The following is a 17,136-nucleotide window of genomic DNA, read 5'->3' on the forward strand; positions in this document are numbered from 1 at the left end:
AAACAAAAACCCTAATTAAACCCTACTGCCCTAACTAACTTTTGCCGTAAACCAAATTTTTTGCTCTAACATCTACTACTTAACATCTTTTGCTCTAAACTAAATTTTTTGCTATAAACTAACTTTTGCTCTAAAATGCAGACAGATAGGAGTGGTGGGGGAGGGGTTGGGGGCTTACAGAGAGGGGAGAGACGGTGGCGAGGAGATGCTCAGCGACGGAGGCAGGGCGGGGTGAGCGGGCTCGGGCTCGGGCAGCGGCGGTCCTGGGCGGGCTCGGGCCGCGGTGAGGTCAAGGGCCGCCGTGATGAGGTCGAGGGCGGCGACGGTGAGGTCGAGGGCGGCCTCGGGCGGCGGCGGCGAGGCTGAGGGCGGACTCGGGCGGCGGCGGTGAGGATGAGGGCGGCCTCGGGGGGAGACTGTGAGATTCCGGGCGTCCACGCCGGCAGGAGACAGCGGTGAAGTGGGGCGACGGTGAATTGGGGAGACGGCGGCGAAGTGGGGCGAGGGATTTGGGGGAGAAGTGGTGGCCGGGGGGAGGGAAACCGTTGGTTAAGTGAAACATAACGGTAGCGCGTTTCTGAAAACGCGCTATAGCTAAGTTAGCTACAACGCATTTTCAGAAACGTGCTACTGCTATGCCTTTCTCCTTTTTTCCCCTTTTCATTTATTTTTCTTTACATTTTATTTTTTCCTTTCTCCTTTTTCTATTTCTTTCATTTTCATTTACTTTTCTACTTGTTTTCATTTTATTTTATTTTCGTTAGCAGTAGCGCCTTACACCTAAACGCGCTGGTACAACAATATTAGCAGTAGCGCTGTTTCTAAAAGACCGCTACTACTATGTGTAGCCTATCGGCTTAGTGGTGAGAATTTTAGTAGTAGCGCTTTTACCATGGGATGCGCTACTGCTATATATGTATCTGCAGCGCGGTTATTCTGCACGCGCTACTGCTGTGTAGTAGTAGCGCGCTTTTTTAACAAGCGCTACTGCTAAAGTTCTGTGTATAAGGTTTTCCCTAGTAGTGACTCCCTCTGTAAACAAATATAAGAGCGTTTAGATCCCTACTTTAGTGATCTAAACAGTCTTATATTTCTTTATTGAGGGAGTATGGAGCACAGCGGTGGTTATATTTATAGAAATGATTGTACTCTCATGCTTCAGTTAAATCTTTTTGAGAGTCTATTAATTAGTAATTGACAATATGCACGTGCTATAAGACTAGTCCAAAAAGGATAGGTGTTCAAGGCGGATATAATAAAAACTTTCATGTAATTCACTAAATAGGAAACGTATGGTTTAATTATATTGATGTCATAAGATGAAAGGATATTAGTTCACAATCATTGGTTAGTAGAAATATCGGTATTAAAGCCACCGTTCATCATTGTTATATGTGTTACGCTAGATCATTGCACATCTTGGTACACTGCCAGAGGCATTCCTATAGAGTCATATTGTTTTAGTTATCGAGTTGTAAGTAAATAAAAGTGTGATGATCATCATTATTAGAGCATTGTCCCACTCGGGAAGGGATGATGGAGACTATGATTCCCCAACAAGTCGGGATGAGACTCCAGACAAAAAAGAAAGAAGAAAAGAGGCCAAAAGAGCCCAACAAAAAAATAAGAGAAAAGAGAGAAGGGGCAATGTTATTATCCTTTTACCACACTTGTGTTTCATAGTAGCACGATGTTCTTCATATAGAAAGTCTCCCGAGTTATCACTTTCATCTACTAGTGGGAATTTTTCATTCTAGAACTTGGCTTGTATATTCCGATGATGGGCTTCCTCAAATGCCCGAGTCTTCATGAGCAAGCATGTTGGATGCACACCCACTTATAGCTCTTAGTGCATCTGTTGCATGGAAATCCTTTCTCCTCGCATTGATATCAATTGATGGGCCTCTCCATTACCCGTTGATCCACCGAGTTAATGCAAGACTTTCTTACTTTTTGACTTCCATCATTGATCTCTATCACCGCATTCTATTCCACCTATAGTGTTGTATCCATGGCTCACGCTCATGTATTGTGTGAAGTTGAAAATTCTCAAGCGCGTTAGAAGTACGATCCAATGGTTTGTTTTGACACGAGGGTGCTCATGATTTATATTTATGCGGTGAAGGCGGAGTCATGCCATGCTAACATGATAAAATGAGTTGGGATAACATTCGTTAAGGATCGTATATTTCGAAAAAGTAATGGTTATGTTTCTTATATTCATGGATATTATTATGTTGATATTATTACTTCATCATTTATACCGTAAAGAGATTACATAATAAACATGCTAGGTAGCATTCAACATCAAAAAAATTGTTTTTATCATTTACCTACTCGAGGACAAGTAGGTATTAAGGTTGGGGGTGCTGATACGTCTCCAATGTTTCTATAGTTAGTTATTGTTCTTGCTTTTATATTATCAATCTTAAATACTTTATATAATTTGTTATGCAATTTTATATCATTTTTGGGAACTAACCTATTAACCCAGTGCCTAGTGCCAGTTGTTGTTTTCTGCTTGTTTTTGGTTTCGAGAAAATCAGTACCAAACAGGGTCCAAATGCTACGAAACTTTTGACGATTTTTTTCTCGACAAAAGAGACCCTAGAAGCTTCGGGAGGAGACCAGACAACAAACAAGGAGACGACAAGGCAACAGGGCGCGCCCTGTTACCTTGTGGGCCCTACGTGGCTCCGTCTGACCTAATTCCACTTCTATAAATTCTCAAATATTAGGAAACCATCAGAGAGCCACCCGAAACACTTCTTCCACCGCTGCAAGCTTATGTTCTTCAGCGATCCCATCTGGAGGCCTTTTCCGGCACTCTACCGGAGAGGGAATCTATCACGGAGGGCTTCTACATCATCCTTACCGCCTTCCGATGATGCGTGAGTAGTTCACCACAGTCCCACGAGTCCATAGCCAGCAGCTAGATGGCTTCTTCTCTCTCTTTGATCTTCAATACAATGTTCTCCTCGATCTTCTTGGAGTTCTATCCGATGTAATCTTCTTTTGCGGTGTGTTTGCTGGGATCCGATGAATTGTGGATTTATGATCAGATTATTCATTGAAAGTAATTGAGTCTTTTTGAACTTTATTATGCATGATTATGATAGCACTGTATTTCTCTCCGATCTATCTGTTTGGTTTGGCCAACTAGATTGAGTTATCTTCAGTGGGAGAGGTGCTTTGTAATTGGTTCAATCTTGTGGTGTCCTCACCTCATGACAGAAGGGGTAGCGAGGCATGTATTTGTATTGTTGCCATTAAGGGTAAAACGATGAGGTTTATTCATATTGCTTGAGTTTATTTTGTCTACATCATGTCATCTTGCTTAAAGTGTTACTTTGTTTGTCCTGAACTTAATACCAAAGATGCATGCTGGATAGCGGTCGATTGTTGGAGTAATAGTAGTAGATGCAGGCAGGAGTCAGTCTACTTGTCAGGGACGTGATGCCTATATGTGTGATCATTGTCATGAATATCATCACGCGCTTTTATATCAATTGCCCAACACTAATTTGTCTACCCATCGTATGCTATTGTTTCGAGAAAGAAGTCTCTAGTGAAAACTATGGCCCTCGAGTCTACTTTAATCATATTAATAAAACAAAAAATCACTGTTCAAAAAATCTTCCGATGTATCGCTACTCGGGGGTGACCGATAAGATTATGCCTTATCTTCACCGTTTATCTTTTGGGCTGATTTATCGCTCTGACAAGTGATTTATCGGGAATCTACCGATAAATCAAACCTATTCATAGCACTATGTTTGCAAAAACTATGTTTATTTGTGTTTTTGTGGACCTTGTTACGCAATTTATACTGTTGTCCTATTTTTTTGTCATTATATGAGGATTCAAAGGCTAGGAATCTAGGTAATACTTCTGTCCAATATTGTTTTGGTGTTGAATATAGCATATTTTAGTGTTGGGAACCTGGAATTTGCAAAAATATATCCGATTAATAGTCGGCCGATAAAATTGATTAATCGGCCAATTTCTGATTAATCTCTAATCCCCAGCTGATCGAAACGATAACGATAAGCGATATCCTCAACATTGCCAAAAATATTTTGTTGTAATTTATTTACTTTTCTTTTTATCTATCTACCACTACTAGATTTAATCCTTGCAAGTAACAAGTTCAACGGGATTGACAACCATCTTGTTCGCGTTGGGTGCAAGTATATGCTTTTGTGTGTGTAGGTGTTGCTAACGAAGATTTGTGTGGTTCTCCTATTGGTTCGATAACTTTGATTCTCACTGAGGGAAATACTTATCTGCTACTATATTGCTTCATCCTTCCTCTTCGGGGAAAATCTCAACGCAACTCACAAGTAGCACCCATCTAGGGGGAGGTCAAGGAAGAAGAAGAAAGAGGGGGCGCTCTCCTCCTCTCTCCTAGCAGCGCCGGAGTGCCGCCGGGGGAACCATGTTAGCAGCGGCGGGCGCCCCTGGGAGCCTTGCCCGCCACTGCTGGGCTTTTCCCGTCCGCCACTGCTAGGCATTCCCGCGGTAGTGTACCCATACCTAACGCCTGGCCGCCGGCTGCAGCTCCTTGAGCATATCCGGGCAAGGCGCGAAACCCGGATCGCTGCGGGGCTACCTTCGGATGTGGTGGATCCAGAGGAGGACTTGGAGGTGGAGGAGGAGGTGGTGGGAGAGGAGGAGCTGGAGGAGGAGGAAGAGGAGCACAAGGAGGACGTGGGAACGTTGGGGCCGAGGATTTGCAGGCGGAGCAGCAGGCAATCCTCGATTCTCTCCGGTCGGAATCAGCGGCGGAGGCCAAAAGCCATTGTCTGCGGGATGCGGAGGCGGAGCACGCTGAGGGCGTCGACGAGATGCTCGCTTATATGGATGAAGAGGAGTCGGATCCCTACGACGCGCCCAACTACCCGGCACCCGGTACGGACGTTGTGGACATCTTCGACGAGGAAGCTTAGTTTATGCTAGCATGGTGTACAGAGTACGTACGTAAGAATTCTTTTGCATGGTTTACATGATTTAAGGGATGAAATATGAGGTACACGATGCTTAGCACATGGACACGTCCAATCTATTTTACGGGCATTTAAGGAGCCGGATTTGTCAAGTCTGACAGTAGATGCTCTCACATCAAAACTACTGCTTGAACAAACCTTTTGAGCTGCGAGTCTAATTTCATCTAGGACGAAGACCTCACGAAGTGCGCAGCGGATCCATGGCCACAAATATCCGGCGCACGGCTTTGCGGCCGGACAAGGTGCCCTTCCCTTTGACTGCAGGACCGCGTACATGCCCCCAAAGTCCCAATGTCAGGACCACATTTAATGGCCGAGCTCACGTGACGCAGAAATACAGCAACGCAGTCCCATGTTCAAGTCAACGAACCCAAGCTCTTTATTTACTCAAAACGACGAACGAGACAAGAACAAGATCCAAAACAGAGGCACATCAAGAACGTCCATGGATCTTGAATCCAAGAAGCTTCTTGTTGACTAGACTAGACATGTTTGAACCCAAGAAGCTTCTTGCACGCCTTGAAGATGTGACCCCTCTTCTTCTTCTTCGTCTCCTTGCCGATCTCGTCGTTGCTCGCCGCGGCGTCTCCCGGCACCGCGGCCTCCGCCACCTGATGCTTCTTCTGCCCGTCGACCTCCTCGGGCGCCTCGGCGTCGTTGTCGCCGTCGTCCAGGCCGTCGTGGATCCGCCAGTACCCCTCCGAGAGGCCGGACGCCGGCTGCCTCCGCATGGAGAAGGCCCTCCTCACGGCCGCCTGGAAGCCGCCGCCGCGGTGGGCGCCGGTGGACTTGCTCCGCTCCACGGACGCGAACCTCTGGGAGGAGGACGAGAGGTTCCTGACGATGGCCGCCGCGCCGACCGCCGCCCCCTCCCACTTGCCCTCCTTCGCCGCGGCCGGGGACGGGGCTGGCTGCGGCTCCCCGCCGCCGCTGGGCGCCGGAGGGGACGAGGCGAGGTTGCGGTACCCGTTCATCCTCCCGCTTCAGTTTCCGCTGCTGCTGCTGCCGCTGCCGCTACGAGTGTACTGATCTGCGGGCGTGGGGCTTGTGGCGAGGAGGTTCTCAGGTCCGGGATTTGTACTCGCGTGCGCGGTGGAGTGGATGCGGCGCGTGCGCGGTGCTCGTCACTCGTCAGCAGCAGCACCGCGGCAGTGGAGAATGAGAACGGAGGGCGTAGTGCTGTGAATGTGAGATCAGCCCCGCCGGCCTTGTCGCGGTGCTGTGTTGGGTTGGGTTTGGGGCGAGCCGTTTCGGTGGGTTGGGGCCCCGCGGGAGCGTCCAATTTGACCGCCGCGTCAGGGCTCCGGCCACGGGGTTTCGTGACGCCAATTCGTATCCAGGGGAATTGCTGCGCTACAATCTAGTGCATATGGATTCTTTGTCGCCTTGACATGACGTGTCACCAACCAAACCATCACCCTCTTATCTGGCATGAATTCAGGCGCTCCAACAGTGAACGAGCATGCACTCGCTTCCTGGTGCTCGTGGCAAAAGATTAAGCTCAACCGATTCACTATCCTACTCTGCATATCAAAATACCAATTGTGGAAAAACACTTTCTCCAACGGACACAGCAACATGTTCTTCATAATTCGAGACTCAGCGATAACCGCTGCGTACTCGCCATGTCCGATGACTTGGTATCAACCCGTTCGGCACTATAAAAAGTATCGAATTTGGTCGAAATAGTCGCTCGAACGGACTCAACAACGGGCTCTGCAACATTTTGGTACCCGAGAACTCAAGGGAGGCAATGATGAACAGGGAGCTTCAAGGCAATCAATGTGACCTCAGAGCTCGGGCATTGGCAGATAAGGAGCTTCGGGGGTGATGACGGTCCTTGGCGAGTGGCGCGATGTGGACGAAGGGCAAAGAGGGCGGCGGCAGGGTGGCGCCGGGTCAAGGGAGGGGCAACATGGTACAACATGTGGCGGCTAGGGTAGGCTATCATTGGGAGTTGTTATTTTTACCTTCGTTCATGATATAGATCGTGTGCAACTCCACCAACTTCATGTGCAACTTCTCGACATAATATTGACGATCTCCATGACTACCATTCCGAGAAGTTGCACACGAAGTTGGTGGAGTTGCACACGATCTATATCAATATTATGTCGAGAATTACGTTACCCCCGCGTCGCCTCTCTCTGACGACACGGGGGGAACCCCTCCGGCGCCGCCACCTCCCCTCCTCCCTCCACCCCCCCACCTCGCCGCCGCCTGAGGAGACCGCCGGCGAAGCCCGGACTGGCTCCAGGGAGGGTGGCGGCGGGGCATCTCTCTGCGAGGCGGCCGGGCGCGGCAAGCTAGGTCGGGCGCGCGGGCGCGGCTCCGAAGCGGGCGGGTGTGGCTCCGGCGGTCTGTGGGGTGACGCGGCGCGGTGGTGGTCTCGCTCTGGCGCGGCTCCGGCGGTGGGTGGGCGCGGCGGCGTCTTGGTGGTGCTCCGGCAGCTCCTGGCGCTGTGGATCCGGCGGATGGCGGGGGGTGGCAGCTCCGGGCGTGCGTGGCTGGCTCTGGCCGGCCCTGGGTTCTCCGGATCCGGCTGCTTCGTTGCGGCGAGAGGCTGTTTGGTGGTCCGGCCGGGCTTGGGCTCGGCAGACAGTGTGGCAGCGCCGGGTGAAAGCTCTGCCTCGGGCTTCTGGCCGGGGCCGGCGACGCCGACGCCCTCGGGTGCCGCGCTCTTCTTGAAGACGTCGTCGAGGTGTGATGTCTGCCCTGCTTGTGTCTCTGGTCGGTGAGACCAGTGGTGTGGTGGTGGCTTCTGCTTGGTCATGGTGCGATGGCTTCGTGGGAGGTGTGCGGGTCAGCGGAGGTGCAGTGCGTGAGGGTGTGGTGTTGGGCGGTGCTCCGGGCGAAGGCTTGCCGGGTTTCTACCGGCCGACGGCGTCGGCGTCCGCGGATGTCATGTCACCTCCTTGGAGGCGCCGCCGTGGAGTCCACCCCCTGCACATCCTCGGTTCCAGCTCTTCGGGTGAAAGCCTAAGGCCCAGTCGGGTCGGGCGACGGCGTCGGCATCGTCGCTTCCTCCTTTGGAGCGTCGCCTTGAAGAGCATTGGATCCGTTTGCACTTTCCTTGGGCTGGACTCTCGCGGCATTGCGGTCGGCGGCTGTCTGTCCGGCAATGTGGATGTTGCGCGACTTCCAGTGTGGCAACGATGGCGGCTTCGAGCGAAGTTGGGCGGCTGCTGAGCTTTGGTAGTCGGTCTCATCCGGCGTGTTCGAGGGGTTGTCAGGCCTCATTTGTCTTCCTGAAGTCGGAGCTGTAGAGGAGGTGCTTCCACGGCGACGATGACACGAGACGGGTGGTCGGCTCCGGTGCCCTCTCGACGCAGGCCCAGCGCTTTCCCCCTACATGCTCGTCGACAGAGTCGGAGCTGCCTGATCGTCGGCGTGTGCGGTGGACTGTTTGGCATCGACCGATGCAGGCCTCGACGCTTGTTCGTGGTTTTCTCTTCGACGGCGTGTGTGTGTTCTTCTGTGGGTTGCCAGGTCGCCCTGTGTGCCTTATTTTTGCGGGCATGTTGTGACGGTTTTCGCCCGGTTTTCCGTTAATTAACTGGGCACCTCTCTTCGACCTTTTTTAATAAATCGGACCCTAAGAAACCGCGTTTCAAAAAAAAAAATTATGTCGAGAAGTTGCACACGAAGTTGGTGGAGCGCAGCGTCGAAGGAGTTCTGAGAGAGCCCTTATCCGGTAAAGGGTTTTGAGGGACTTATCTGGTAAGTTGAAGAACCTAAAAACCTACATCCACCTTACAAATCCAGATAGAGGGAATGCCATTTTTCCGGAAAGAAAAATGAATGGCATAAATGGGCATTCGGGCCATCATTTAAGGAGTGTGCGAAAGTCACACTGGGCTGACTATGGGCCATTGGGATTGGGGTAGCGGCCTTCATGGTGACGGCGGGTTGAGCGAGTTTGCTTGTCTAAAAAAAAAAATCTCATGCGTTTGCAGAATATTCCCTAAAAAAAATCCTGCAGAATGTAGCAACAACAAGAAGGCTCTGCAAATTCGCACGGATAAGAGAACGGCACCGACAACGAACCAGGATTTTTGTTCACATTCTCCGGCTTTTACAACAATCTCCCGCTGTACAAAAACTGAACGAAACTTTCGACCGAGTGAGATGGTCAGGGTGGCATGTGGGAGCGGTGGTGGTCGTGCGGCGGCCAGTGCACCCCCTCCCTGGGGCACGGCGGCGGCAATGGCGCCGGCTGCGCGAGGTAGGTCGGGTACCGCTGCCCCGGCATCAGCACCGACAGGTCCGCCGCCTGCAGCACCGTCTGCACCTGAAACATGGCAGATTTTAGCCGCTCAGCTATGTACCACGCACGCATTGCGTGTCAAGTTTAAGGGCCTGGCGTTGAGTAGTCACGGAGCGAGATCAGGATGGTCTTACCATGGGCGGGCTCCGGGGTTTGCCGGGCGAGCGGTGGCCACGCCGGCGTCTGCCGCCCGGGGAGTCGGCCGGCGCCTGGAAGGCCTGGGGCCTGATGAGGTGCTCGAAGATGGCCATGAGGAGGAAGATGGAGATGAGGATGGCCGTGGCCGCGAAGCCGAAGGAGATGGCGTCCATGGACGTGCCGAAGTCCCTCAGCGTCGTCGCCTCGCCCCTCGCGTCCGCGGCCGCAGCCGGCTCGGACGGCGTCATCGCGGCGTCCCCTGGTGGCCACGGCCTCGACCTCTGCCCAGACTCGCTCATGACCACCTCCTCCTTGGGTCTTCTTCACAGCCAGTCAAAACAGTCCCTGCAAATCGATAACATGGCCCTCATAAGCAAGTAAATCTACTGAAAAAAATCAGTAAAGTTCAGCTATAGTGGCAGCACTCCTACTGAATTGGTTCTACACTGCGAGTGATCAATTGAACGAAGATGAAAAGCACCCAGAAGCCAGAACCTTGTAGCACATTGCAGGCAAAAGAGAACTACTACTACATACCTTCAGTTAGTTCAGAGTCTTGCTTTGCCTCTGGCGGATGGGGTGATGAAGGCTCAGTGCTGGCTGCCCAAATTCCAGGACCGGAGCGGAAGAAAGAACCTACATGAAGCAGAGCTAGGCTGGCTGCAGCCTCTACTTAAAGGGAGGCCACCCAGCCACTGACCCAAAAAGCGAGATCTCAGCTACAGATCCGGTGGTGGCAAATGTGGCGGGAGGAGAAAGAAAACCAAAATGAAAATGTATATTTGGAGGAACAAAAAGAGTGCCGCGGGGAAAGGCTGCCACAGCTCCATATAGAAATGCGCGAGATTGGTACTACTGTACCACGAAAAATAATCCCGGGATCATGGTTAGTGGCTCCCCACTCCCGTGCACTCTCGAGTCCGTATGCTGCAGCCCACATGATCCTCCTAAAGACCAGCGTTGGCAGTGAAATGTGTAGAATATGTGAATTGCACGATGTATTACTCTTCGTGCATAGACACGTATATATGATATACAAAGGTGGGCCACATACCTCAACTATACAAGGAACTAGGAGGCGAGCCCAATACACAATATGCACATAACACACATACTCAACACCCCTCGCAGTCGAAGCGGCACCGCGGCTGACGCAAAGACTGGACCGGAACTCCTCAAATGACGCCGTAGGCAAGACCTTGGTCATGATATCGGCAAATTGTTGGGAAGTAGGGGCGTGCAAAACGCGAATATGGCCAAGTGCCACCTGTTCCCGAACAAAATGAATATCCAACTCAATATGCTTGGTCCGTCGATGATGCACCGGGTTAGCGGAGAGGTAGACCGCCGAGACGTTGTTGCAGTAGACCACCGTGGCACGGTCAACAGGGAAAGAGAGCTCCTGAAGCAGCTGGCGAAGCCACGAACACTCGGCGACGGCGTTGGCCACCGCACGATACTCAGCCTCAGCACTGGAACGAGAGACCGTAGGCTGCCGCTTGGACGACCACGAGATGAGTGAGGGTCCAAGATAGACACAATAGCCCGAAGTGGAGCGACGAGTGTCAGGGCAGCCCGCCCAGTTTGCATCAGAGTAGGCGGTGAGGGCGGCGTCGGCGGAGGCGTGAAGCATGACACCAAGATCCATAGTGCCACAGATATAGCGGAGAATCCGCTTGACGGCAGCCCAGTGAACGTCTCGAGGAGCATGCATCTGAAGACACACCTGCTGCACGGCATACTGGATCTCCGGTCGAGTCAGAGTGAGGTACTGGAGAGCACCAACGATAGACCGATAGAAAGCAACATCCAAAGCAGGAGAACCATCCGTGGCAGAAAGCTTGGCCTTTGTATCAACAGGCGTAGCAAAGGGCTTGCAGTTAAGCATGCCGGCGCGCTTGAGGAGCTCGTGAGCGTACTTCCGCTGATGAAGGAAGAAGCCATCCGGACGGCGCACCACCTCGACACCGAGGAAGTAGTGCAAAGGACCCAAGTCCTTGATGGCGAACTCAGCGCGAAGACGAGCCGTGAGCTGACTGAGGAGACCAGCCGTACATGCCGTCAGGATGATGTCGTCGACATAGAGCAGCAAGTAGGCCGTGTCAGAGCCCTGATGATAGACGAAGAGCGAGGCGTCCGAGCGGGTAGAGCGGAACCCAAGCTGATGGAGAAACGCCGCGATACGCTGGTACCAAGCGCGCGGAGCCTGCTTGAGTCCGTACAAGGACCGCGAAAGCAGGCACACGTGGTCGGGAAGCGCCGGGTCAACAAACCCAGTGGGTTGCTGGCAGAAGACCTGCTCCTCGAGGTGACAATGGAGGAAGGCGTTGGAGACGTCCATCTGGTGCACCAGCCAAGCACGGGAGACCGCAAGGTGGAGAACCGTGCGTATCGTGCCGGGCTTGACGACCGAAGCGAAGGTGTCGGTGAAGTCGATGCCAGCACGCTGTCGGAAGCCACGAACGACCCAGCGCGCTTTGTAGCGATCAAGGGTACCATCAGGACGGAGCTTGTGTTTAAAGACCCACTTCCCGGTAAACACGTTAGCGTGTCGGGGACGGGGAACAAGCTGCCACGTCCGGTTGCGCAACAGGGCGTCAAACTCCTCTTGCATCACAGCCATCCAGAGCGGGTCACGAAGAGCGGCTCGAACGGAGGACGACAACGGCGATGGCTCAGAGGTGGACGCCGCATGGACGTAGTCATCCCAGGCGTAGCGCGAGCTCGGGCGAAAAACGCCCGTACGGGCGCGGGTGACCGGACCGGCCACATGCGCCTGGGGGGCCGCGGGCACGGGGGCGCTTGGGGGGGGGGGGGGGCTAGTGCATCGGATAGAGCTCGGCTGGGCGGCGGCGCGGAGGAGGCGCGGCAGCGGAAGACTAGGGTTTTGACCCGGAAACTGATACCATGTAGAATATGTGAATTGCATGATGTATTGCTCTTCATGCATAGGCACGTATATATGATGTACAAAGATGGACTATAGACCTCAAATATACAAGGAAGTAGGAGACGGGGCCAGTTCACAATATGCACTCAACAAAATGAAATGATTCGTCGGAGCGCTGCTAGCATAGGTATGGCCAGGGGAAAGCGAAAAGGGACGCGGGGAAAAAGCGGGGCGTGGAAAGACGGGAAGTTTTGCGTGGCTTTGGTGCAGAGATCAGGGACCGATTGGCCTGCGATAGGCATCATGGTTTCTGTCAGGTAAGTGGCATCGTACAGGGATTTATAGTACAGTAACAGCACCCTCACATGCGATGCGAGGTTTGTGTTGGTATTTGATGATTTGGATCAGTGGGGCTTCAGTATGCATTCGTAGTAAGCGGGGTTAATCAGGGATCTGACACCATTTGACAGTATTGAGAGCTAGGTGGACTGTTGCCAGTAGCAGAAAAGACGGAGAATCCAGTCTACTAGAGGCCAATAACAGTGCCAGTGGAGACTGTGCGAGGCTGCACGCACCAAAGTCCTGACCCTCGATCAGGGTGAAAAGTACGTAGGGGCGTGCAAGATACTGATCCCGGGTGCCCATTCCGACGGGACTGATTATGCATGCAGTAACAAGGAAATCTTCCACTTGTATTTAGGATCATCTTAGGAAACAGCAGAGCTAACTAACCCTCCAAAAGCTTTGTGTCAATGTCAGTGGACTGACTAGTTTAAACCAGTCTTCTTCCCTGGGTGCAAAGTGGTGGAGAACTTTGCAACAAGATAACCTAAGCAACTACACAAGTGCAATACATGTATTATCCTTCTGAGTTCTGACACTGGCAAGTGATGTGATGGTCCTCTTGCTTACTTGGGCAATACTACTGCGGGCAGTAAATTAGTAACTGATGATTGATTACACATGCATCAACTACCTCCTTTCTCAGGTAGCAGTCTCTTCAACCCATCGTATATAAAACGCGGATTATATATCTGTCTATGATGCCTTCCTCCTTCCACAAATGATCCTGTCTCCTTGCCTTGAGCATGCACCAACCCAAGCCAATTAAAGAGAAGGCAATTAGTTTTTTTCTCAATGCTTGCTTCCAAAGAAAGAACTCGGTACTTGCGAGCTGGGAGGCAACTAATAAGTGCAAATCGATCTGTAGTATTCAATTACGAGCATCGGCGTACTGTCTGGCGAGGAGGAGAGCATCAGCCGGACCGTGTATTTGAAAACCAAAATTGTGTACGTACTCGTTTACGATCTACTTAGAACCCACGTGCGTGCAAGAGAGGCAGTGACATATTGGAGAGCGATCGAGGGGAGCTAAATTATGAAAGTAAACCTCAGATTAGACTTCTTGCCCCTGCTTTGTGTCGCAGCGCTGCCCCAATCCCCGAACCCAAGCAATCGTCCAGAGGAAAACAATGGGTTAAAGCAAGACGGACGAGTAGAAAGCAAAACACAGACGAAGAAAACTAATTAATCACTTTGGAATTAATAGGTTTGACAGGGAAAAGAAAAGCGGGAAGTTCTTAGTAGACAGGGCTTGGTTAACAATGGCCACGCGATCGACAGCGGTGCGGTGCATGCAAGCAAAGATGAGGTGATATGAAAAGACTAGACCGGAACCGGATAGATGATGGATGGAACCACAGAGAGTCCATGAGGGAAACAGAGACTAATCCATGTGACATGAAGGCTTGATGATACAGTAACGAAGTGTGCTGTGGATGATTGGTTCCAGTTACTTGGGTGTTTAGCAAGACGTCTTCTTTATATCATTGCATGTAAAGCCTGCGTGGAGGGAGGAGCGGATGATGGTACGTAGCCTAGGGGAGGCGACCTAGAAAGCAGGAATTTGAAAAGGGGGGAAAGGCCTTTCTCCCGAGCTGAAGGTCACATGCATGCATATGGAGGGGCTCACATGTCTCTCCCTCCTCCAAGTTCAGGACTCTGCAGGAGAAACTAACTAGGGCAACTCGGCTCAAATCAAATGTTTGCAGGGTGATCCCCTGCTCGGCTCAAATCAAATGTTTGCAGGAGATGGTAACACTGTACTGCTACTTCAGGCTACAAAAATGGTACTCTCGGTATAAAAAAAAAGTCTACAGACAATGATATTTTTTTAGGGAACAGAAAATGATGTGCATCGACTGTTCTTCAGAAAATGGAGCATTCAAGCCTTGGGCCGTTCGTAGTAGAATGAAATAACTTGGGCTGTGCAATGACTCCAACCCACTCACGGCCCGCCAATCGGAAATGGGGACCCGCTGGCTTTCGGCTGGACAGTGCCAGGCAGCATAGCGCTCGTTTGTTTAGTCCCACATCGCCTAGCGAGGTAGAGCACGACGAGTGTGTAAGAGCATCTCCTGCCCTTCAGCCCCAGCGCACCCGGTGATAGTGGTTTGGACAATGCGCCGGCGGTTTTTTCGCCTTGGGGCGATGCAGTTCCCAGCCGCGCCCTCAGGTTTCGGCCCCAAGACGCACATAAGTTTAAACTTGTCTTTTCCCGCTGCCAAAAAAACGCCCCAAGTTCGGCGATCAACGGTGATCTGCCACAAAGTTCGTTGATCACCATGCCACAGTTCGGCGATCAAACATAAACGATAGTTCGGCGCTAAAAAAGGAAGGACGCGTAGACAAAGGAATGCATCAAACGACGCTCTCCTCGGGCGTGGGACTGGCCGGCGTCAGCGACGTCATGGCTTCTGTGTGCGGGCTGTTCGACATCGCCGTGGCTTCTGTGCCCGGGCTGTTCGGCGTCGCCGTGGTTCCTGGGCTGGGCGCCGGCGTGGCTTCACCACTCGGGCTGGGTGTCGGCGTGGGCGTAGGCGCGGTGGTCGAAGGCATCTGGTACAAGATGAGGCCGCGCTCCTCCAGGTACCACGCCTTGACCTGCTCGTCCATCGTCGACTTGTCCGCCCCCATCAAGAATGCTTGGTCGGTGTTTCTCTTCTTCGCGGCGACGTTGGTCCAGAGCAGGTCGAGTTTGACGGCGCTATTCGTCATCAACGCCGACCACCGCGCCTCCGTCTTCTTCTCCCTCTTGGCGGTGTGGTCCTTGGCGTCGGTGATGCACTGCTCGATTGACACTTGCAGCCGCTCGGCAGCCGGTGCAGCGTCCTTCGCCATCTTAGCTTTTTTGTTGCCGTCAGGGCACCCATTCGCCGCCGCCGGGGCGGGCGCGTCCGGCTTGTACGTCTCCTTGGCCTTGGCGAGGGTGCGCCGGGCGTCCATCCACCTCTCGCACTTCTTGATCCGGGTGAACACGTGCAGGTACTTGAACTCGGCGTCGTTGTTGTCCTGGCAGTACATGGTGAACATCTGAACCATCTGCGCAGGCGAAGAACAAGTGTCAGCGACATAGATGGCGAAAAGAAGCAAGAGCCGGCGGCTGTGCATACCTGACCCTCGACGTTGGCGCCGCTTTCCGGGCGAGTCGCGATATCCTCGACGATCCCATGCCATTTGTTGCAGGCCGTTTGGATGATCGCCCAATGGCTCGCCATGGCCTTTGGGCCGCGTTGCATGTGGATGGTGGCGAAGTAGGGGTCGACCGACTTGCGCTCATCGAACGCCGACTTGATGCGCCTCCTGTACGTGTCGGCCTTCTGGTTCGCACCGATGACTGGGTCGATGTTGACCGTCTTCCATGCTTCGGCGAGGCACTCGTCTTCTTTGGACGTCCACTTGACACGCGGCTCGCCCGTCCTGCCCCCCCGCTTCTTCTTTTTGCCTTTCCTCGCCGGCGCCGGCTCCATCTCATTCTCCTCTTCTTCCTCCATCTCCTCCTCCTTGCCGTCGTCGAGCTCATCGTCAATCTCGCCGGTGGAATCCATTGTGTCGTCTTGCGCGTGGAACCGGGGGTCGGAGGTGGCGGCGGCCGATCCGCTCGTGATGATCTCGTCCATGTCGGCTTTCATCGCGTCGGGGTGGCCGAAATGTGACGACGAGGTCTGCGAGAAGGGCAGGGCGCCACGGCATAGAGGCGGCGTCGGGGAGGCTATGTATGCCGGCGACGAGTAGTTGTACGGGGGATATTGGATGCAGGCGAGGGAGTGCGCTGGCCGGGGTTCAGACCGGAGGGCGAGGCGCGATGGTCATGTGGAAAGGTGATGTTGGGGTTTAATCCACCACGCACGTCACCGTCGGCGTAGCCAGGCGAGAACGCGAACCCCTAGTGCGGCGGCGGCGGCGAGAAGCTGGCCGGCGACGCGACGCTCTACTGGCTCCACGCAGCTTGCGGGCCGTGTCCGCCGGGCGAATTCATCATCCCCGCGCGAGACGCCTCAGCCTGCTCCGCCGCTGCTGACGCGGCCGCGTCCCGGGCCCTCTTCGTGTTGAGCCTGTTCCGCCGGTCGGTGGTGACAGCCTCCCGGCGCCAAACCTCCACCCTCCACTCGGCGTTCGACATGCCCGGCGGTTTTTCCATCGGCTTCCTCTGCTTCGGCTGGGTGGAATTGGCAACGGCAGCCGCGCGGGGGGCCGAGTACTTCTTCGGCGGCATGGCGGGGAGCGGGAGTAGAATGGCGGGAGGAGAGGGACAGAAGGGTGGAAGCAATGGGAAAATGGAGGGAACGACGAAAAAAGGCATGTCTGTCGCCGACAGAGCGGACCCACGCACCTTTTTGCTTCGGCCGACACCCCCTGGGGGCCTGGGTTCGGCTCGGGTTCGCCGGCCGCTATTTCGGCCCAAACCGACGATAAACAAGGTCATGGGGCGCGACTGGACCAATTTTTCGGCGCCGGCGCTAAAAAAAGAGTCCTAGGGGAATGTTGGGGGCGCG

The 17,136-nt window shown here is 53.2% G+C and overlaps 2 protein-coding genes across 2 annotated transcripts; both read right to left on the minus strand.

Annotated features, from left to right (window-relative positions):
* Positions 1-5,361: 5,361 nt before the first annotated feature.
* Positions 5,362-6,305, minus strand: LOC109752926 (uncharacterized). Its single transcript, XM_020311849.4, has one exon. The coding sequence runs from the start codon at positions 5,978-5,980 to the stop codon at positions 5,489-5,491; it is 492 nt and encodes a 163-aa protein (XP_020167438.1). The 5' UTR covers positions 5,981-6,305; the 3' UTR covers positions 5,362-5,488.
* A 2,723-nt stretch (positions 6,306-9,028) lies between these two features.
* Positions 9,029-10,201, minus strand: LOC109752929 (uncharacterized). Its single transcript, XM_020311853.4, has 3 exons — positions 9,949-10,201; positions 9,408-9,756; positions 9,029-9,297 (listed from the first exon to the last, which is right to left on the minus strand). The coding sequence occupies exons 2-3, from the start codon at positions 9,708-9,710 to the stop codon at positions 9,139-9,141; spliced, it is 462 nt and encodes a 153-aa protein (XP_020167442.1). The 5' UTR covers positions 9,711-9,756; positions 9,949-10,201; the 3' UTR covers positions 9,029-9,138.
* Positions 10,202-17,136: the final 6,935 nt, after the last annotated feature.

Source organism: Aegilops tauschii, chromosome 3 (genome assembly GCF_002575655.3).
Source record: "Aegilops tauschii subsp. strangulata cultivar AL8/78 chromosome 3, Aet v6.0, whole genome shotgun sequence".
In the NCBI taxonomy this organism is placed as follows: Eukaryota; Viridiplantae; Streptophyta; class Magnoliopsida; order Poales; family Poaceae; genus Aegilops; species Aegilops tauschii.